Raw genomic sequence first — 22,866 nt, 5'->3', positions numbered from 1 at the left:
AATCCTAAAGATAAGGGATCTAACAAAAGACCAATTTGCGTAACTACATATACGTCCATATCAAACCAGGTATCAAAAGTCATAAACAAACACTGGGGAATACTGAACTGTGGAGACCTGTGTTTCGAAAAACCAATGCTTGCACACCGCAGGGGCAAAAACATCAAAGACATGCTTGTACATACCAGACCACGACTGAATACCACAGGAAGACAGAATGTGACTGGGGTCCAAGGACATTTCCCCTGCGGCGATTGCAGTTGCTGTCATCAAACGCAAAAAAGTAAAAACCTAACCTTTAGGAATGGCACATCATGGGAACAGCGCCAGTTCTCTAACTGTAACACAAAGAACGTGGTATACATGATAACGTGCCCATGCAGTCTGGAATATATAGGCATGACCACCCGACCTGTCAAAGTAAGGATAGGCGAACATAAAAGCAACATACGCTGTAAAAAAACTACCACCAAGATGGCGTCACATTTTTGGGAATTTCAGCACTGTATCAATGATTTACGCTGGACGGTCATCGAACGTCTACCATCTGACACAGGCCTGTTCCAGAAAGAACAACGGTGGGTGTTTCGTTTGGGAACTCATGTCACAGGACTTAATGATGACATTCCGTGGAGCCAGATTACTGGAACATAGTTTAACATCTTTCCATTCCACAATTGGGGTAGGTTGAGGGAAATAAGAACCAACTTAATCATGATATTGTCTTCTGCTCTGGGTATGGTGTATATAGTCATGGTAAAAAATACGCACACAGCATTAATATTAATACCCTTTGGCACATGCCCCTGTGTATTCCATGTTTTTCCACCATGCCACACAGTAAATATATAAAAAGCAACATCCATCCAGATGCCCCGCACGAGATCAGTGCGAATGACACATCTGCACGTGCGCGGGTGACTAAAACACCAGGGCTTAAAAAACATGCAACCCGCATGCGCGCACCTTTTAGAAAACATTGGATGCCCAAGAATGGGGGTAAAAACAGCCTCCCGATATGGTGAAAAACGAGAGTATTTCCTCATCACTATACGACCAGTGTGACGCTTTTCGCGCATGCGCTTGTTACCAGAAAACCAAGGGCACCATAGCGCATGCGCGTCTAATCCTGAAACTTTCTCAACAACGAGGCATGCGATATGGTGAAAAACGAGAGCATTTCCTCATCACTACACGACCAGTGTGACGCCTTTCGCGCATGCGTTTGTTACCAAAAAACCAAGGGCAGCCTAGCGCATGCGCGTCTAATCCTGAAACCTTCTCAACAACGAGACATGCGCAGTGGGGCTGTGATCGACACCAACTGCAGTCTAGGCATGCAATAGGCAGGCGAGCGGACACTCCTTATTTGGTCTTCTGAGAAACCCGGCAATAAACCAATAACGAAAGGACACATGCCCCATGGATAACGCACAAAGGGACATGATAGGCGGGCATACGGATATACCTTTTTAGGCCATCATCCGATTTCCGCTAATTAACGAATGAGAGACCGCCTTAATCCCCAATATATACCACCATGGTGCGTCCTTTCGCATTTACGGCGGAGCAGCACAGGGTGGTAGAAGGAGGCCAATTTAGGCGGATTTTATGAGTATGCATATGAAACACAAGAACAACTCCCTGTAATCCAGATCTAGTGTGGAGTCCAACAGTGAGTAATAGGAGCAATAGTACTGAAACCACTTCTTTACCCTCACAGATTGTGGATCCACCTACCTACCCTGATGTTTCTGGATATGCTCATGACGCAATTCACAACAGTGACAATGAGTATGTCCAAATGAAAAACATATACAAAAAACCTTCTAGTGTGTCTTTTATGTTGTGTGTTTTGTATGTCCCCCTTTCTTTACAGGTCAATTTGACTGTTTGGGGCTCCAGGTGATTGCACCTGTCTGAGCCAGTCCCATTTGACAACCAAACTAAAGGTGAATTTTTTCTTTTTTTCAGGGCATGCAATTGCATGAACCGAAGATACCGCTGTAGGCACATTGATAGCCTCCGTGAGATCATCATCACTTTTTAATAAGTAGAATTACCCTTTTTATTAGAAATACGTGAGTAGGGTTGGGAAGTTGTGCCCCGTCCTGAAGAAGGAACACCAGTTCCGAAACATGTCGACGCACACCAGAGGTCTAGTCCCTAATTAAGACTCTGAACCTCGTCTTTTGCACACCTTTTAACAGCACCAGCTAGGGGTATGAATAAAGTTTTTTTTTCACTACACCCACTAGCCAGGTACTTTTTAATTTTCACCACACCCTTCACTCACATTAATCCCCTCACGTGCACTCAACACACACCACACATAGTCATTACTTGTCAACGCTCCCGCGTAGTCGCAGGTCGTAGCGTGCCGCATCCCTGTAGCGGGGTGCGAAGACCCCGATGATGAAGCATGACACCAAGGGGCCTGTTGGTGTGTGAGGGGTATTTTACACAACACTGAGTGTTCCCCATCACAGTGGTGCACACTGGTAGTAGGATTCTCCTTGTTTATGTATCGGTGCCCAGGAATAGACACTTCACAAGGAAAGCCAGGAAGGGTTCCACAGCGGTATGAGTAATAGCGCCAGGAAACCGCTTGGTGGCAGTGCGCTCTACAAATACCTTGACATTTACATTTACATTTTTACATTCTTTCCAGCATAGTTGGTCTATGGTCCCGCTTTCAGAAGCACGCAACCTCCAACATAATTTAATGAAGGCGCCTTTGCTCAGAAATTCCTGATTTAGTAAGCCAAACTCTAGCCACACCTGGGCTGGCGATACACATTGTTTGATAAGAAAGACCGTATAGACTTTTGTTTGTATTTTGTTCAAGGCAAGGATATCTCATCCTTTCATTATTTCAGTGCCATAAGTTACTGTTGGCATTAACTGTGCCTGCATGACAGTTAATAGTTTACCGTATGATGGACAGCTTAATTTATTTTTTAATACGTTAAACCCATATATCAGGTTTTGAGTTTTTGATCTCATTGATGTGAGCTGTGATTTTTAGCTCAATTTTTGTTCTACCATGAATCCCAGATATTTATAGGATTCGACAGCTTCAAATGTTTTCCCTCTATATGCCATATGAATTTCTTGTGTTTGGCATCCACCAGCCGTACAACTTTTGTTTTTAGTAAATTCAATTCAAGCCCTTGTGCTGTCAAATATTTGGCTAAGGAACTCATTCCTCGTTGTAAGCCGATTGGAGTTTGACTTAGTAGTACTAGATCATCGGCGTACTGAAGTCACCTGATTTCCTCATTAACTATCGATTGAGGATGACTATTGATTTCCAGGAGAGCGTCTTTAAGATCAGATATATACAGATTGAAAATAGTTGGGGCTAAGACGCACCCCTGTTTCAGACCATTTTGGGTGTATATTTTCTTAGTTCTCCACCGGCCATCCCCTAACTTTACTAGACTCCATGTGCACGAATATAGTTCTCTGATAGCGTTTAATAACTTTGTATTGATGACCCACCTGTCCAGTTTTTTCCAAAGACGTTTATGGGGCACGCTATCGAAAGCTTGCTTATGGTCAACAAAACAGGCGAACAAGCGGGCTTTCTTAAGTTTGGCTTTTTCAGCTATCAATGTTAGTGCCGTTGGGTTTGTTAAGGTGCCTGCTCTGGCCCGAAACCCTGTTTGAGATCTTGGGATGCAATTGTAATTGTCTGACCATTTTTTCAATTGTGGTAGCAAGCAGCTGGCATTTAACTTTTCTTCAAAGTCAATTAAAGCAATCAATCTGTAGTTTATCTGCTTTATTGAGTTTCCCCCTTTAAAAATTGGCTGGATGATACTTCCCCTCCATGATTCTGGGATTCCATTTGTAATGAACAGCTCGTTGAAGAGTGGAGTAAAGTAATGGGCCCAATATAAAGCATCTCCCCTGAAAAGGGCATTGGGGATTCCATTGGGGCCTGGCGCACCCTCTAAATTTAGTTGCTTTATAATCTTTATTATTTGATTTATTTCCGTTAATTCATCGGAGTTTCTGTGTGTAGGGCGATATGTTTGTTATTCAAGTTGATGACCCCAGGGAGAATCTCTGTTTTTTTGTTCTGTGCTCCTCCTGCTGTCCTGTTTTGCTATTTGACTGACTGGTGTTGGTCTGACCTTTGGTTCTTTATACATACTCATTATGTGTGCTACCCATGTATCCTCATTTACTCCTCCGTTTTGATGTCTATTTTTCCCAAGTTTCAGTGAATTTATCTGATACAGAAGTGTTTTCCATTCCGTTGTTTGCTTACCACAAGACAATTATTCCATATTGCAACGCGGTATCTGGTTTTAGCCGTTTGACAGTTTTTCTTGTATTGCTTTCTTAATTTTTTAAGCGGTCTTCCGTTGGGTTTTTTACCCCCATTTTTAACTGGTTGGAGACAGCTCTTATTTTGCACGCTATTAGGCTTTTCTGCTTACGTAGTTCATGACTGAACCAGGGATGGTGACTGCTTGTCCAAATGGGCTTCCTGTGATGCTTAGAGGGATATTGCCTCTTGTTGTCCACGAAGTTTTCCATTAGGGCTCCCGTTAGATTTTCCCAAGCTATTAATCTCTCGCCCTTCCCGTCTTGAGGTGGCTCTGAACTTCCGGATTCCTCTAAACTTCATTCACTCGTCCCTGCTTTGCGATATACTTCAGCCATTACCTACTCAATCCCTGTTCCTCACCATTTCAATCTTTTTAAATTGTAGGCATGTGGTGTGGAGAGTAGATTTTTAGTTGCTGTCAGCTTGGCAGTAAATTGCTCCAATTGCAAAATTTGGGCCATGTGATCGCTCTCTATTTGGAATTTTTGCGTCTGTCGTGCTCCAGTTCCACTCACTTAGGTATGGTCGATGGTTGAACTTTTGGTCCGGCTTAAAAAGGTCATTGCTGCTGGTGAATCCTCGTTTGTGTTTTCATTAAGATTTGTCAATCCTAGTGTTTCAAATGATCGTCTAAAATTGATTCCCTTTTTGTTCAGGTTCCCTGGGATATTACATAAATTTAAATTAAAGTCAACTGAGATGATGAATTATGCCCGACAATATAGCCTTTGTAGTGATTTTATTATTTTAAACAGGTTCATATGCTCGTCTTTTGTCTCATCACTTGTGTGAATGTAGACGTTTAGTAATATTAGTATTGTTAGAGTCCCATCATTCTTACACTCTTCCAACTTGGATACATGAACCCAATGCGGCCCTATGGGGAGTTTTCGAATGACCAGTCTAATTTGGTTGAAAAATATGAGGACAAACCGCCCTGCGGGTGTCCATATTTTGCTGATTTTATTGCTGGTTCACGATGACCGGTGAAACCTAGAATATTGTAGGGAGTTGTGCTCCAAGTTTCCTGGGCTTAGATGATGTCATACGCTTGCAGGAATTCCAATACACCAGGGTTTCCTATCAGATTCTTTAGGCTGTGAGTGTTCCAAGAGCAGATATTAGAGAACTTTTGAATTTCTTGTGGGGCTTTAGCTCGTCAGGATTGCGAGTTGGCACGATGTTTCGGTTACCCCTTCCTATTTTCTTTAGACACCCGTTTGGTCGTGTTAAATTCATCTATACTCCTTCCGAATGGGTCAATTATTAGGGGTCTTTTGATTATTAAATTCTCAAAAGCTTCTTCCGGTGGATCCCCATCGAGACCAGGAAGACGGTCACCCAGGCCCTCGTCACCAGCCGACTGGACTACGGCAACGCCCTCTACGCCGGAACCACCGCCAAGCTCCAGAAGAGACTCCAGCGGATCCAGAACGCCTCAGCCAGACTCGTCCTCGACATCCCCCGACGCAGCCACATCTCCGGACACCTGAGAGACCTTCACTGTTACCTCAACAACCGCCTCAACTTCTACGCTCCCAAACGCCATCTCCGATCTACCAGTCACGCCCTCGCCGCCGTCCCCCGCATCCGAAGACCGACAACAGGAGGAAGGTCCTTCTCCTACCTGGCCGCCAAGACCTGGAACTCCCTCCCGACCGTCCTGCGCCTGACCCAAGACCACCTCTCCTTCAGGAAGAAGCTCAAGACCTGGCTGTTCGAGCAGTAGCGGACCCCCCCTCCCCAAGCGCCTTGAGACCCTCCGGGTGAGTAGTGCGCTTTATAAATGCCTTGATTGATTGATTGATTGAAAAGCGGTCTGTTTGTTGCTGCACCTATGGCACCTCTCAGTAGGCATCCCTCACTTTCCTTTTTGGGGAGAAGAGGACCAGGGTAACGTGGGGCCTCCATCTTTTGTAATTCAATATCATATGCTCTGCAATTTCCGGTGAAGACCAAGCTGTTACTGTTACCTCTCTCTTAATCATAGATTGATGCGGTTTGAATTCAATCAATAACAAATTGGAAGAATTGATATATGTTATTTCCCGCACTTCCTTTACCAGTTTTATAATTGTGCCTCAATTTGAAGTGTCAAAGTTACCTCTTGAGATGTAATTTGGGAGTAACACTACTTTGTTTGAAGCATTGACACTTGACGTGTTTGTGCATGGCTCCTGCATCAGTGGTGTGTCCTCGCCTTCAAACGGGGAGGGGACATCTATTTCTAGCTTCCTCTTTAGTAATTTCCCAAATCCCTGATCCCATTTGGACATATCCCTCTGATTTAGTATTACCTTCCTTTCGAATGTTGGAGGATTCCAGACACTTATGAGCCATGGGGGTTTGCCTATTGGGTAATTTCTTTTGTTCTCCTGCAGCTAACATCGATCCGTATTCTATATCACTTTTGGAGAGTAAACTGGTTGTTCCCTCATTTCCTGTGGGATTGGTTCCTTGGGTGCTTATTTGTGGGGTTTTAGATTCTGGTTTTATTTAATTTTTTTAAGTTGGTGACCCGACATTCTTATGTTGCGTGAATAATGCCTTATTTTGTTTTTTTGGACTGCTTTCCCTTTGTTCCGTGCTTTTCTTTGCCTCTCTTCTTTTTTTGAGAGCATGAGCTTGTCCTCTGCTATTTCTGTTTTTTTCCTGTCCTTGGTTCAGTTTGTTTTGGGGTTAATATATTTTCCCTCAAAGTTGCTTTCATTTGTTTCTGTCAAAACAATTATTTCCAAACTGGACGTTTGGGTTATTTGAGTGTAGTTTGTATCTTTTTGTGGCAGTCCTGTTGTTATCCAGGGCAAATCCTCCACTGCCCAGTCTTCTTCTCTTTTAGAAAGCCTGGTAGCTTGAGCTCTCACTTCCGTCAATATAGCCGTCAGGATTGTTGTTAGTATTTCCGGATTTCCACTTGTTGTGCACTTGCAGTTCACTTGCTATGTATAGTTATGCTGTTGAGCTCTCGTGATCAGGCCGTTGAGTGTCTGTGGCTTCTTATCGATACCTACTATGTATGTTGTCATTATGTTTAGTAGATCCACTTGGAGATCGTGCTTGTCTGCTTGATGAGAAATTGCTGTTGAAATGCACTCCAATGTTGACAAAAGGATGCTCAAGGTGCTGGGTGGCGCTTGATCTTCCACGTTTGTTAAGTGAGTATATTTGATTGGGGAGAGATGATTCCTTGGTTCTAGGAATTGGTCCCCTAGCTGATGTGAGATGTTTTAAAGTTGGAGGGCTTTCTACCTTACACACGTCTGTCCCTACTGCTTGGAATGACAGAGTTGACATAACCTCTTCTTTAACTGATGACGTCCGTTGATTGTTACAATTTCGTATCCTCTTTGTGTGTGAAGGAGAGGTTGTTTCCGACAGTTCCGATGGTTTGTGGTCAAGCACTTATCCTTTGGCAGGTGAATTTGTTGATTCTTGTTGCTGGAATAGACAGACTCTCTGCCCCTGCTTATCCCAGTTGCTAAGATCGAAGGAAAAGAGAGTTTCATCAAAGATTTGATTGTGAATTACTGCTTCTGTTGTTATTTTCCTTACTGAGTTTGTTGCTATGTGCGTGCTGACTGCGCACTTCTGAATTGAGACGTCCGCAGTTCCTTCCTGGCTTTGTCCATCCTTTCTGGCTACTGCTTCACTTGCTAGTTGTAAGTCCATTCCATTTTCCTGGTCAGACTGCTGTTTTATTAAGGGTGCACCTTCTGTTCCGTTTTCCTGGTCAGTCGGCTGTTTTGCTAAAAGTCCACCTTTGGACTCGTTTTCCATCTGTGGCGGCGCACTTTTTGAACTTCCCTTGTTTATTAACCCTTTGGCGGTTAGGAAGTCTGTTATCTTGTAACCCTCTTTCCTTTTGCTATGGACCAACCTTGCTTTCTTCATAGCAGAAACTTTGCTGGGAGATCTCTCCTCATTTGTGACATTCAGGGCTATAACTGAATCCTGTTGTTGCTCCTGTCTGAGGGAGTCTTTCCTAAACCTCTTTGGATGTCTCCGTTTCCCATGTGATTGGCCGTGCCCTTGGTCATGGGCCTGGGCAGCTCTGTTTTTTCCTGAGCCCATTTCTGATGCCCTTACTGCGGCTTTTTCCCCTTCTTGCCGATACCTTATCCTTTTCCTTTGCTGGGTTGTAATGACCCCCTTACTTTTTCATTTCACCTTTGCTCTATTGTTCTACTGCTCTTTCGGTCTTATATTTGGATTTTGGCAGATGACTTGTAGGCTGTACTTGAGCTGGAAAGAACTGCCTCCAGCAATAAACCGTGCATGTCTTCTCTTTTTTTAGTGATTTTTGTTTTCTTGGATACATTTGGTGTCTGTTAATGTATGTTAATTTCAGCTTTCACTTTTAGCTTTTGCTGGGAGCCTTTGAGCAGTTTTTCAGCGGAAATGATGATAATGATAGTGAAGAAACCCGGTTCACTGCTCCCTGTTGCCTCTTAGGGGTTCGCTTTTTTCCCTGTGCTTTCTAATCTAAGGGAGTGGTCATCCACAAGTGGGTCCAAGTTTCCTAAGTTTTCAAAGTTCAAAAATCAAAGTTTTGGGAATTTTGTAAAAGTTTAACAGCAATTAGGTAATGATTGCGGGGCTGTGAAAACAGCAGAGTGGGGTTCACAAGGCGGGACCGCAAGCTACTCCAGACCTAGTTGGGTCGCCTCAGCGGTTTAGCCAGGGACTCTCACTTACCGGCCGCCTGCTAATGGCAGCCGCGCTCGCCAAACGCCAAACGCCCACCGGATGACTGGTCAGTCAGTCAGTCAGTTACATCGACTTGCGGCATACTCCTGGCTGCAGTATAAGCATCTGTCCAGTCTTATGATATTGCCGGCAAAATCAGGGCAGCAGCAGTGTCCGTGAGTATTTTTCCGGTGGCAGATGGCAGGTGAGGCGGGGAGTCTCCCCCGTGCTGCGCTTGCTTCCTTTGCAGCCGCAACCTCAAACCACTACTCACCTCGCCTCTCTGGACAGTGTGGCAGTGTGTTGAACAGCACCCAAAAAAATGTTTTGTTTTTTTTAAAAATCGGGATAACCCGGCGACAAAGCTTGGATTCTACTACCCTCAAATTGCAGACATGATCCTGCAGCTGAAAAGAGCAAAAGTCTCCTCCCCACTTTTTTGATTATTGTTGGTTTGTTCAGATACAAAAGACTGAGTTTTAGAGTATCTTAAGCCACGGCGATATTGCAGGATGTTATTTGCCAAGTAATTCAACCTGTTACACATGCTTTCAATAACAGTGATGCAATACTGGTATTTGGAAAGACACAAAAGGAGCACGATAAGGCTCTAATACAAGTGTGCCAGTTACCTGCTGATGCAGGTTTCACTCTGATTGCAGCAAGGCCAAATGTAAGCCCTTTGGGCATATATTCTATGATAGAGAATTACTCCGGACCTGGATAAGGTGCAAGCACTGTCATCCACTTGCCCTCCCCAAGCAAGAGAGTGTGCAAAGTCCGTGTGATGTGAAGAAGATATGGTAAGGCGAAATCCTTCGCCTAGGGTAACTAGATTACCCAGTAAATTGTGGGATTATGTTTTGAAATAGTATTAAATGCCATTTACAAGATGCATGCACTGAACTGATATGGAATTCATTTATGCAAGATAATTATCGCACATATTGTATGTGCTTTTGTAATTAATGATTGCAGGTTCACATGTTGTGCATGCATTAATACAGCTGTTAGTGTGTCCAATTTTTCTTTATTTATTCTTTTTAGGTTTCGTCTAGGCAGCGCATGCGCTGTCTCTGCGAGAGATGCTGTATACAGTATAGTGGGGGAAGCTCCGCCCACTTTCCACCTATCTTTGTGATTTGGCTGAAATCCTAAATGCTGCAATCTGATTGGTTTTCGGCAACTGAATCCCACCTCCTGGCTGCCATGTCGTCATTTTTCTCCTTCCATAGCTATCAGCCCCTTTACTTTCAAAACATTTTTGTGCCCCTGCCTCTCCCAGTTACCTCCTGTAGTCAGTGGCTTCTCTGCCCAACACCACCCTCCCTCCCACTCCTATTCCTACCTCCTTCTAGGCATGCACTTTTATTTACAATGTAATAGGTCTTCCATAAACATGAGTCCGATTGCATTTATAAATGCTTGTTTTGTGCTGTGATTGGCTGGGGGAGTACGCACTTTATTTTGCCTAACCTGTCCACAACATATGCGCGCGCATACAATGCTTTTCAAGTTTGCAACACGGGCCAATTCACAGTGAAGGCAGAGACAGCACAAGCATGGAAACAGGACAAAGAGAAGCGCGCCAGGTTTAGTATGCTGTCCTTGGTTTTAATTTCTGTTTTGGCTTTTCTTGTTTTGCAATAGCTGCTGCTTTCACAAAACTTTAACCCTGCTGCGTGGCTGTGTCTGGGGGTAAAATACTCGGTCGCCATGGAAATAACCTTCACCCACAGCCCTTTCCTCAATTTTCGCGGGGTTGGCTCTGAGCCTCAGTCACATGCCTCCTGGCAGGCGCCATCAGGAGCTTGGCCCGCGCTCAAACTTAATTACTGGTTTTGAAAGACATTCATCATGAGCCATTATTTGTCATTGTAAAAGCGCAATCCTAACGTGGAGTACGGCTAAAGCCTAAAAGCGGAAGGAGGCAGGGGCAGCAGCCTTGTTGGCGATGTTTTAGGTGCTCGCGTGTCCCTGATCCCAGGAGAGAAATTGTTTTAAAACATACATTGTCCTCGTGGTCGTTTTTGAAAGTCTGCCTTCAGTCTCACCCCGACTAATTATCCTATTCAATGTTCACTATAATTGTAGTTTTAGGAACCAGAAGTGCTTCGGTCAACCACTCTAGAAGATGCGAGTCCACTAGTAATATGGAATATGTATATGCTACAGCCGAAGTCAGGAACAGATTCACATTTGAATCCATGTTAATGCCTCATACGCAGATTGACTATTTACTTTTGAAATGTCACTATCAACATGGCACGTTTAAATACAATCTTACATGATGACAAAGTTGAGAGGGAGATAAAAAAAAAAAAAATTTAAAAAAATCAGTGGAATGTAATTTGCCCATCAACTTTCACGGCAGTGCAGTAAGTCTGTTCTGGAAGAAAACGAGAATAAAGCATTTTATTGCTTTCAAAAATCATGAGGCTTGCGCCTTAATCGAGAGGGGTATTTTTATTAAAGTTAATTCATTCTAAATCACGTAAGCCCCCTTTAAAAAAATAAAAATAAAATAACTGTTTAAATCCAAGATAATCAACACTATTTTTAAGCTACTGTGATCGACTTCTGTTCTGCGACGGTGGTAGTAGATTGATTGCATAGAATGTGGAAATCTTATGGGCACAATAAGCCGCATTTAAACCCAATGTATCTACTGTTCATTGTGTTCGACCTCAACAGGGGAGGGACCGAGCAGATTCCGCAGGGAAATACGCCAGTTAAGCTTGTAACTTCATTTCAGAGCGTTTTCTCTGATTTGTTAGCTCATCCTATGCGTCCAGCAAGGATGAATGACTTTGCTCTGTTGTCATTCTGTACATCATCTGGCGAGAAACAGACACTCACCGGGCACTATTCAATGGACCACTATTATTTTTTTTCACTGGGTCAAAGTGAATTTCAGAAACAGATGACCCTTTCAACCCAAAGGCAGTGATGGGGTTGAGTCCTTTCAGTGCTCTTGTTGCACACCTCTCACTTATTTATCAACAGGCCTCTTACAGCAGCGTGACACCGGCTATCACATGAAAGCTTGCGGAAGAATTGTTCTGACTCAAATGTTTTAAAATAAATGGTCAAAAATAAAACATATGAAGCCATGAGCTTTCAACTATTGGATGCCATGAACTCGGCATTGTTTTTGAAAGTGTGTGTCTGAGCAACAGTTAGACATTTAAAATGTGTGGGGCTTGAGTACTTAATTTGACCCAGAGGTTTCTGTTGCTTAGCACAGGCACTTAATTATAAACACTGGCGATTAGGACTGTCTGCCATATGGTGATGCTGTCTGTCTAACGTACAGATAAGCACAACAACAGTTGTTTATTAACATAGTATACATAAACAAGCATTGGCATAGCCAATAGGTCTCGCTTTTGGGACCTTATACAGACCCTCCAGGATATCGCGATTTCGCAGTTTGCCGCAAAATCGGCACTTCTGTAAAAATGGCGGGATTTTTACGAAAGTGCCTGCGAAATCGAGACATCCATACCCCTTTCAAGGGGAAGGGGCCAGTCTGCGGAGGGGTGGGGGCGGGGGGGGATGGAAAGAGCAATCTGGTCAGTCTCAGGCCTCTGGAAGCAGTGGCAGCCTCCATGGGAAGCCTGGGGAGGGGCCGCTCTGTGGGACCCTCCAGGGGTGCTCTCTGCTGATCGTACGATCGAGGGGAGAGAGAGCCGCGTTGTAACGCTCCAAGGAGAGCATCCGACCTGTCCGGGGGGGAGCGGGGGGGGGGGGGGGGATGGTTCTTGTCTAAGTCAGCCAGCAACCAGACACAAAGCCAGTTGGAGACACTGGCGACACGTGCGAATGGTATCCATGCTGCGTCGGGTTTGGAGCCGCATCTCTAGATGGGATAAATAATAAAGATGTTTAGCTTTGAAGGAGATTTCAAGACGAGACCCAAGGTGTCACTTGGCGGTGCAAGTAGAAAGGAAGAAAAGTCATCTCTTCTGCATCGGACTCAGGAAGAAAGATGTAAAAGAGAGGAAAAAAAACGAAGATTATAAAAATGCAATAATTATTCAGTCCTTTGTACGAGGTTACAAGGACAGAAAACATCAATATTCCATTCAGAGAAGTGAATTTGATCGCTGTGCTGCTTTGACACAATCAGAGGGAAATGTGTCCATTACCCATGAAACTAGCCTGACTCTTTTAGTACGGCAACTTCAGTTTTTTTATAGGCAAAAGGAGGATTCTAAACGTTTGATGTGGATAGGTCAACATTTAATGAAACAGATCGCTCAGTTTGTAAAGCAGCTGACTGGTCCCGACAGACTATATATGAAATGTCTATTTCATATAAAGAGGTTGCTGGGGCTGTGTTGCAGATTGTTGCAACACTGCAATGAAGACAGTTTGAATGTTGCACTTCCACTGAGAATGATTGAGGTATTTGTATCTGAGAGTAAATATTTGCCTAAGTTGCAGGATGCCAACTACGTAGCATCAATAGTTGAACACATTTTGCACTACATGATAAAGAAAGGATACTACAGGTCTTTTTACTTGTTAATAAATTGCAAACTTCCGTCAAGCATTGAATACACTGATGTTTCTCGAGTTCCTACTGCAAAGATCCTTCTTGAGAATGTTTTAAAACCACTGCACTTTTCATACCGTTCTTGTCCAGAGGGCTCAAGGATTCAGATCTTCACTGCCTTTACAGAGGAGTTCCTGGCTGCACCTTTCACCGATCAGATATTCAATTTCATCATTCCAGCGCTGGCTGATATACAGATTGCCTTCCCAGCCGCAATGTTTCTAACAGAAACATGGCTTAGCAATTGCTCTGGTCCTGACATTGCTATGGCTCTCCCCAATAATTACACCTATGTGGGGAGAAATCGTGTGCTCAAAGAGGGAGGAGGCATAGCGATAATTTTTAAAAGAGAGTTTTCCTGTAAATGGGAGGATTTAGATTTCCCTAATTGCGAGGCTGGCTTTTTTAAACTTTCCCTTACCCCGCATTTTACTTTGTCTGGAACCCTGATTTACCGACCCCCGGGCTCGGCTAATTCATGGGCCTCTTCCTTCCCCGAGCTGATTGCCCCTCTTATTTTACAAGCCACTAATTTCTTAGTTGTGGGTGACTTAAATATTCATTTTAATCTCACATCTTGTCCCATTGGTATGCGCCTACTTCAGGACTTAGCTGCCCTTGACCTCCACCTACACAATTCCGGCCCCACCCATAAAGCCGGGAATTTATTGGATCCCATCATCTCAAATCTCAACTGTATTACCCACCACTCTTCCTCCCCTGTCATTTGGTCCGATCATTTTACTGTTAACTTTTCAATTAGAATACCAGCTCATAATAATTCCTCTACACTTCCCCCTCATAAAGCTAGTAGAACCTGGAAACGTTTGAATATAGACAAACTTAACTCTTGCCTTGATAATTCAAAACCAACATCTCTCATCATCTCTACCAAGGATGTTTCTGCAGTCAATTCCTGGCTAAACACAGCCTTAGATTTATGTCTCCCCACTCAGAGGAATAAGTCACAGTTCCATCATCCACCAGCCCCCTGGTTTAATGACTCTTTGCGTTTGGAAAAGTCCCGTTGCAAGAAACTGGAGCGCTTATGGCGTTCGGACTATTGCACACTTAAGAAAGCAAATTACAAGGCTGCCCTCCGGACTTACCACACTGCTTGTGACACTGCCAGAGCCAATCATGCTAATAGCATCATACTCAAGGCCCAAAATAGACCTAAGGCTCTGTTTAAACTAGTAAAAGATCTTTCTGGCATGTCCTCTGCACCTAAAGACCCTTCTTTGGACTCTTCCCAATGCAACGCTTTGGCTAAATTCTTCTTGGACAAAATTGATAAGATCTATGCTATCCTTGATGCCACTCCCAATGCTCCTACTATTCTTGAGCCCGTATTTTCCACTCCCCGTTTTGCTGCTGCTGATGATGGAACTCATACTACTCCACCTATTCACTTTTGGGAACCGATATCTCTTCCGCTTCTCCAGAAATATTTACAGGAAATTAAATCGGGTTCCCCCACCGACCCGCTGCCCCCTCAAATAATGGCCTCCCTGGACCCAAATCTGCTTCAGATCATTCTAGATATGTTGAATGCCTCACTGGAGGAGGCTTCAGTTCCCAGCGAATGGAAACATGCAATGGTGGTTCCATTGCTAAAGAAGGCCAATGCGGATTCTAATATCCTCTCTAACTTTCGTCCTATCTCTCTCCTTTCCTGTTATTCTAAAATTCTTGAAAAACACGTGAATTCTTCTCTCACCTCTTATGTTGAATCTTCTCACCTTCTTCACTGCTCTCAGTCTGGGTTCAGGGCTGGTTTCTCCACGGAGACTACGCTTCTTGGCGTGTCTGAGACCATCAGGAGACAGGTGGACAATGGGGAGACTGTGGCACTCATTTTACTTGACTTGAGTGCCGCATTTGACACCGTCTCCCATTCCATCTTATTGTCCACCTTGCAATCCGTGGGGATTGTTGGCCCTGCCCTGGCCTGGATTGCTAGTTTCCTTTCTAATCGCACTTTCCAGGTCTTTTCTGCTACCTCTGTTTCTTCTATCTACTCTTCCCCTCACGGTGTTCCCCAAGGGTCTATTCTTAGTCCCCTCTTCTTTAATCTCTATGTGAGACCGCTTGCTTTCTTGGCAGAGCAAGCGGGTCTCACAATATATTCTTACGCGGACGATACTCAAATCGTCTACTCTCTTTCCACCAAGAATCATTCGCCTTCCTCCTCTTTGCAGACCGGTTTGGAACAGATTGCCAATTGGATGCAGAGACATAAATTAAAGCTCAATGGGGACAAAACGGAGCTGCTCCTATTCGGTCCCAATGCACCTTTGTGGGGCCCGCAACATTGGCCTCTTCAGATGGGCCCTTTACCTACCCCCTCAGACTCTGCCCGTAATCTCGGGGTTCTGCTTGACAACCAGTTGTCATTGAAGCAACATGTGGTAAAGGTCTCTGCCACCTGTACTACCATCATCAGGTGGCTTAGAAAAATCACATGGATGCTCCCAGTGGATACCCTGAGAACCGTGGTCCAAGCCCTTGTTATCTCTCGGATGGACTACGGGAATGTACTACTTCTGGGCGCCTGTAAGGAGGTACTAAAGAAACTTCAGGTTGTTCAGAATATGGCTGTGCGCTTGATATGTAACCTACCTGCTAGATCATCGGCCACTACCCATCTGCACAAACTGCATTGGCTACGAATAGAGAGCCGTATAAAATTCAAAGCTCTTTGTATCATGCACCGTATTAAAATGGATCAGGCCCCGAAATATCTATCTTCCTTGGTCCAGCACTATGTTCCATCTCGCACTTTAAGATCGTCCACCCAAAATAAGTTTCAAATTCCACGTGTGAAGCGAGCCAAGATGGGCGGACGTTCGTTCGCCTTTCAGGCCCCCTCTTTATGGAACTCCATGCCCCAATCCCTGCGCTCGGAAGTCTGTTATATGGCATTCCGCAAAGGTATTAAGACCTGGCTTTTTAACATGTAACTGCCTTGCCCATGTTTTTCTTCCCATCTTCCGTTTGCTACAGCGCCGGGAAACCTTCGGGTAGCTGCGCGCTCAACAAATGCAATTATAATAATAATAATGAATTCTTTCTGAATGCACTTCTAACGTCTGAAAGCCAGCTTTCAAGAAAAAGGGATAAAGCACCCTGGCTTTCTTATTTTGTTTTAAGAGTTGGGGAAACATATTTAGAAACTCTTTCAGAGGAAGGTTTACTTGTGTATTTGAGGGTGCTGCAGACTTTTCTGTCACAGTTACCAGTTTCAGCATCTAATACAAACTCACGAGAAGGAAGTGATTCTGAAGATGAAGAGGAAGCCATTGGCCGGATGTCAAATACAACAGGTGATGGGAAAATATCCATTCAGTACATCACAGAAGAGTGCCTCAAGAAACTGGACACAAAGCAGCAGATTAACAACTTGCTTAACATGGTCTGGAGGGACTGTGCCAGTGAAGAAGTCTTCACATTGATGGCATCAATTTGCCATAGACTAATGGTGCAACACCGAATGATGGTACTCTGGAGTCTCAGCGAACCTGCTGAGTGAGTCCACTGCGCCAAGGGAGCCACTCACACTTGAGGTATGGTATGACACCCCTTGCCAAAGCACTCCCTCTCCCCTTTTTGGGGAAGGATCCAGTATGTAGGCCTTGGAGTCTCAGAGACCCCTCTGAGAGAGTCCACTGCGTAAAGGGAGCCTCTCGCAATAGAGATAGGGAAGACATACCCCTTCCCCAGGGATCACAGCTTACTGGACTTTGGACATTGCCTTGACTCGTCTACCGGTCTGTGTCCCCGTCACCCTTCCCCCTCCTCTCCCCATGCTGTCTCTCACCCTCCCCTCCTCTTTCCCGCCTACATTATCTGTCTACTTCCCCTACTCCAACCCCCCTCCCCTGAATCTCTCACCTTGCCTTCTTTTACCCTTACGTATTTGTGCTTATTGTTCATCTCGACCTTACAAGTAACTATGTTGCCATGCTCTAAGAATTGTGTAACCTTTGTAACTATGTAACCTGTAACTATGATCTGATGCTCATGTAAAGCGCTCTGATACCTCTGGGTCTAGCCAGCGCTATATAAAACTTTAAAAAATAAACTGATGGCTCTTTCAAAGAAAGCAGTGTCTGTAATTACAGGAATATTTAATGCAGCTGCACAGACCAGGGGATCCGTCCCTGCCGGAAGCCCGACTCTGCCCCAGCCCTTCTGGGGGCTTCCCTCACTCTCCTGTCTCCCAGACGGGCCCTTGTCTGGAGACGTGCACTGCCCGGGCCCAAGGGGGGACTTCAGTGTCCGCAGACAGCAGCAGCTTCAGATAGTTCAAGGACAAGAGGAAAACATCAGTGCCCGGCGGCACAGGCGTCAACGCACTACAGACCAACACACACAGACCACAAACACACCAGGGACCAACACACACAGACCACAAACACACCAGAGACTAACACACACAAACCACAGACACACCAGGGACCAACACACACAGATATCTGTGTTTGTTGTAGGAAAAAACGCCAAATAAAATGCCGCCAAATTTCCATTTTTGTGCCGCTAAATTTGCTAATCCATGCCACTATATCCTGGGGGGTCTGCTTATAAGTGTTTAGCCATGCAACACTTGATAGATATTGTGCTGGATAACTAAACACTTATAAGGTCCCAAAGGCGAGACCTATTGGCTATGCCAATGCTTGTTTGTAGATGTTATTGTGTGTGTTGTAAAGAAGGAAGATGGGTTAGGTTGCAAAGTAAATAATGCAAGTACGAAGGGTAGAGACACGGGAGAATGTCAGTTGGCTGGCGTTGGAGGTGGAATAGGAACCGATCCGTGCCCTGCGGTTGTTGATAGATAAACTTACATCTACATACCGTACGACTGGCATCTTAATATTTACATGTTATTTTTATGCGTTATCAAGTATTCTTATTCTCTTGTAAAGAATTATGATGCCCGTTCCAACTAATTAACATACGCCTGATAAACAGACATGCCAACCCTCCCGGTTCATGCGTAGTCTCCCGCCTCCCGATTCCTACAAGCAAAAACCCGATTCCTTGGGGGTTTCAGCTGACAGGGCTAGGTATTGTGTAAAGTGCTAATTCTTCCAGCAAAGAGTGGCGATGCAGGGGGCTCTCGAAGGGGTGAAAAACCAACAAAGCGTCATTAACAAGGGAATCGTCTTTTAAAGACCTGCGAAGTACTGGGGCGGGGCGGGGGCGCTGTTTCAGCCCGGGCTGTCACAGGGCGGTGGGTGTGCATGCACTGCCAACAACCTGCCAGGCCAGTGTACAACACTTGCATCACCCTCTCTCTGCCTGCCATTATGCTTCATGCTTCTGAAAGGAAAGAAAAAAACGTGCATTTACGTTTCAAATGTCCAATCCTACAGCGGCACACTTCCAAAGCACATACATGCCAGTAACCCGATTCAAGGACCCATTCTCACGAATTTTTTTTTTTTAATACACCCACTTTGCTTTCCTGAAATGTTGGCATGTATGCTCATAAATAAATGAATACTGGGAGATATTAATAGGTGTCAGTATTCGATCCACCAAAGACGCAGTAACAAGGAATCAGAACTTCAGCAGCCCTGAATCCCACTGGTGACTTGCTTAGACTTCAAGGCGAGCCTGTGCAACGTCAAGTTTCAGGCAAGCAAGCGAACACGCAATGCAACACCTGTACAGCTTTAAAAAAAAAAAAAAACACCGGTACAGCTTTAAAAAAACACACACACACAAGACAGCATGGTTTCCCTTACCTCGAAAGACGCCTCCAGTTCGTCTACGAGAGTATTTCCTGCGTTTCTGGGGCCAGGCGGCGTGGACATTAGCCCCGCAGGAGGTAGACCTCCCGGTGGTACACCGGTTCCCTGAGCAGTAAACATTCCGCTCAGAGAAGCCGCCATGTTTTGTCTATATTAGAGGCGTGGCTAGTTTTTACTTAGAGCCTGTCTTCCCCGCCCCCAGCACTGACACAGCGTCACGTGTCGAGCACGCTGGTACGTCGCTTTTTGTTCTGATTTGCGATCATTCCATTTCCGTTCAGAGCGAGAATGTAGGAAAGTGGAGTCAAAAGTTCTCTGGCGAGGGTTATCCCCCTTGAGGCAACTCAGAGAAGCCGTTATTGCAAATTATTTAATCGGTTACTTTTACAGTTAATCAGTGAATGTGTCGTGTTGGGTATTGTCTACGACGTGTAATGATATCGCGTGTGAGAAAAATGACGTTGGCTTTGGGTTGAAATCGTATTGCATTCTTCAGTGTATTTTGTGCTCATTACCAGTCCTGTTAATTTAGTTAAATGGCCATGCTGTTGAAGGCATAATCCCCCAGCTGAAAAAATTCCCATTAAAGTTTGGTAGTTAAAAAAGATGATTTAGTTTTCAATCTGTAACTCACTACAGTTTCAACCGATATCCTCTAAGAATGACCAGTAGAGAAGGACGTTTTTGGCATGAGCCAGCTGGCCCAGGCTAGGGTGGCCAGAATGTTAAAGCCAAAAACCGGGCCATTTCACAAAAATAGAAGAAGGATTACAAATTTACTTCAAGCGAGCGCACAGAATGACAGTGCTCCTCAGAAGAGAATTACAGAACAAACAGTAAGAACATACATAAAAAGCAATTTTTAAACCCAGTAGCTTGCCTGTTAATTAAATTGCTTTCTTGAAACAACTGCTAACTATCCCTGCTTTGTAAAATATAAAAAATCAACTGTAGAGTCACGCTCCAGTTTATGCGCGCAACGGGATGACGTAGCGCGCTCGGCCGCCACCTTGGCGGCGACAGCGCATGCGCGAACTGTATATGTGCATCGGAGTACGTCGGAAGCCCAGCGCTCTCCCGCTCATGTGAATAAATAAATAATAACGCTTCCTACAACCTCCTGCCTCTTTGGTGATCCTTCTTGGGCACCGACCCATACATTACAGCAACGCCCGCCGTTTTCAGTTGACCCCCTTCAAAAACCGGATACATGAGCAACATTTCTTGAAATCTGCCGGGACCATCCTTACAAATCCTGGACACGTGGTCACCGTAGCCCAGGCCCATCCCTTCTGAGGCGCGCACGCAGCTGTGTGGTTTAGGGTTAGACAAACAGCAGAACAAGCATTGGCCCTATTCCCTGTCCCTGTGTGGTCGCTTCTCTGTCACACTTGCCAATTTACTGTGCCAATAGACCCTATTCAGACGGGAGGCTTCCAGTTTCCTTGAAGAATAAGCATTGGCATAGCCAATAGGTCTCGCCTTTGGGATCTTATAAGTGTTTATCCAGAGCTATTGGCTTTAAATTATGTTGTAGAGCAGTATGGCTTCTGTGCAGTATGTTGAAAAATTATAATAAAAAAGTGTCATAAGCATTTTTATTACCTTATAGATAACGAAGAAGACATTGTGTACAACTGAACGAGCCTATTAGAAAAAGAATTAACATAAAAAACATCTTCTAGTTTTTTTGTCCTTGCAATGCTGGTAACTTCTTCCTGCTTGTTCTAATGCTTGTTGTTAAAGTTTTTTGTTTGTTATGGGGGCATAAACAACTTGAGGTTGGAGGTTGGGATATAGTATCTAAATTACAATTGAGCAGTGGATGGATACTAGGCCAGATCTGAGGACAGTCTGAGGTGGTGGCGTGCTGGTGCAGAGGTGATGCTTAGTTGATGCTGAGTGGTACTGAGGTGATGCTGAGTGCTGCTATGGTGCTGAGTTATGCTGAGGTGGTGGTGCTGCACTGGTGCTTATTTGATCCTAAGTGATCATGAGTTGGTGCTGTGCTGAGGTGCTACTGCACTGATGCTAAATTGCAGATGGGGTAGGGCTGTGCTGGTGCTCAGGTGGGTCTATGCTGGTACACTGATTGTGGTGCTGCACAGGAGTTGAGGTGGTGACCCAATTGCTTACGTTTTGTTTTCAAGAACAGTGGTAATACACTGACAATTTTCGGTAAAAGTAAACATTTACATCAATCATGTTTGTTAAGCGCGACTACTCACCTGTAAGGGTCTCAAGGCACTGGGGAGGAGGGGAGTTGCAGGTTCCTGTCCCTCAAGGAGGGGGTCTGTCGAAGAGCCACGTTTTGAGGTTTCTCGCGAAGATGGGGAGTGATGTAGTCTGTCCGAGGTGGAGCAGGTAGGGTGCTCTAGGCCCTGGTCGCAAAGAAGGAGAAGGAGAGGCCTCCGATTTGGTCTTTCTGGTGCGGGAAAACACGACGTAGGGGAGCTGGGCTAATCGTAGGATTCTTTGGGGTGTGTGGAAGTTGAGTCGGCTGTTGAAGTATGCTGGTCCTGTGTTGTGGAGGGCTTTGTGCGCGTGGGTGAGGATCTTGAAGGTGATTCTAGCCTCAATGGGGAGCCAGTGGAGTGTGCGCAAGTGCTGGGAGATGTGGCAGTGTCTTGGTATGTTGAGGACCAGTCTTGCGGAGGCGTTCTGGATGTTTTGTAGCTTGCGGTGAGGTTTTGGTTTATTCTGGCATAGAGTGCGTTGCCGTAGTCGCATCTGCTGATGACGAGGGCGTGGATGTCGGTTTTTCTGTGCTCAAGGTGGATTCATTTGAAGGTCTTACATAGGAGGCGGAGGGTGTGGAAGCAGGGGGATGCGACGGAGTTGATCTGGCAGTCCATTTTAAGCTCGGAGTCTAGGATGATTCCAAGGTTGCGTACGTGGTCTATGGGCCTGGGTGGGCTTTCGAGGGCGGGGGGCCACCAGGTATCGTTCCAGGCGTCGGGTGTCCGCCCATGGTTAGTACTTTGGTTTGTCGGTGTTGCGTTGTAGGCAGCTGCTTTTCATCCATTTGGCGACAGCTCCCATGCCATCTTGGATGCTGTGTTTGGCTGCGTTGGCTTTGTTGGATAGGGAAAGGATGAGTTGGGTGTCGTCTGCATATCAAACAATGTTGAGTCCTTAGGTTCTGACGATGGGGGCGAGCGGGGCCATGTAGACTTTGAAGAGCGTTGGACTGAGGGAGGACCCCTGGGGGACTCCGCAGGTGGTTGGTGTAGTGTCCAAGAGGAAATGGGGGAGTCTGACCCGTTGCGTTCTGCCGGAGAGGAAAGTGTAGATCCAGGCAAGGGCCTTATCCTGGATCCCTGCGTTGTAGAGTCTGCGTATTAGGGTGCAATGGGATACCGCGTCGAAGGCCGCTGAGAGGTCAAGGAGGATGAGGGCTACTGTTTCTCCTTTGTCCAGTAGGGAGCGGATGTCGTCTGTTGCGGCAAGGAGTGACGTTTCTGTGCTGTGGTTTTTGCTGAAGCTGGATTGGGACGGATTGAGGATGTTGTGCTCTT

The 22,866-nt window shown here is 45.2% G+C and overlaps 2 protein-coding genes across 2 annotated transcripts in view; one reads left to right on the top strand and one right to left on the bottom strand.

Annotated features, from left to right (window-relative positions):
- Positions 1–19,548, bottom strand: part of MED28 (mediator complex subunit 28) — a 112,909-nt gene extending 93,361 nt beyond the window's left edge. Inside the window, exon 1 of the mRNA XM_078678424.1 lies at positions 19,343–19,548. Within this exon, the coding sequence (XP_078534550.1) occupies positions 19,343–19,489 (147 nt within the window). The 5' untranslated portion in view covers positions 19,490–19,548. The remainder of the gene's footprint in view (positions 1–19,342) is intronic.
- Positions 12,877–18,541, top strand: LOC144821949 (uncharacterized). Its single transcript, XM_078679092.1, is given in 4 exon segments — positions 12,877–13,050; positions 13,052–14,938; positions 16,825–17,088; positions 18,518–18,541. Coding segments are annotated over 4 exon segments (2,313 nt in total). The 5' UTR covers positions 12,877–12,912.
- Positions 19,549–22,866: the final 3,318 nt, after the last annotated feature.

The sequence above is a fragment of the Lissotriton helveticus genome, chromosome 2_2, assembly GCF_964261635.1.
Source record: "Lissotriton helveticus chromosome 2_2, aLisHel1.1, whole genome shotgun sequence".
NCBI classification, from domain to species: Eukaryota; Metazoa; Chordata; class Amphibia; order Caudata; family Salamandridae; genus Lissotriton; species Lissotriton helveticus.
Note: the sequence above shows the minus strand (reverse complement) of the source record. Positions and strands in the feature narration are given on the sequence as shown.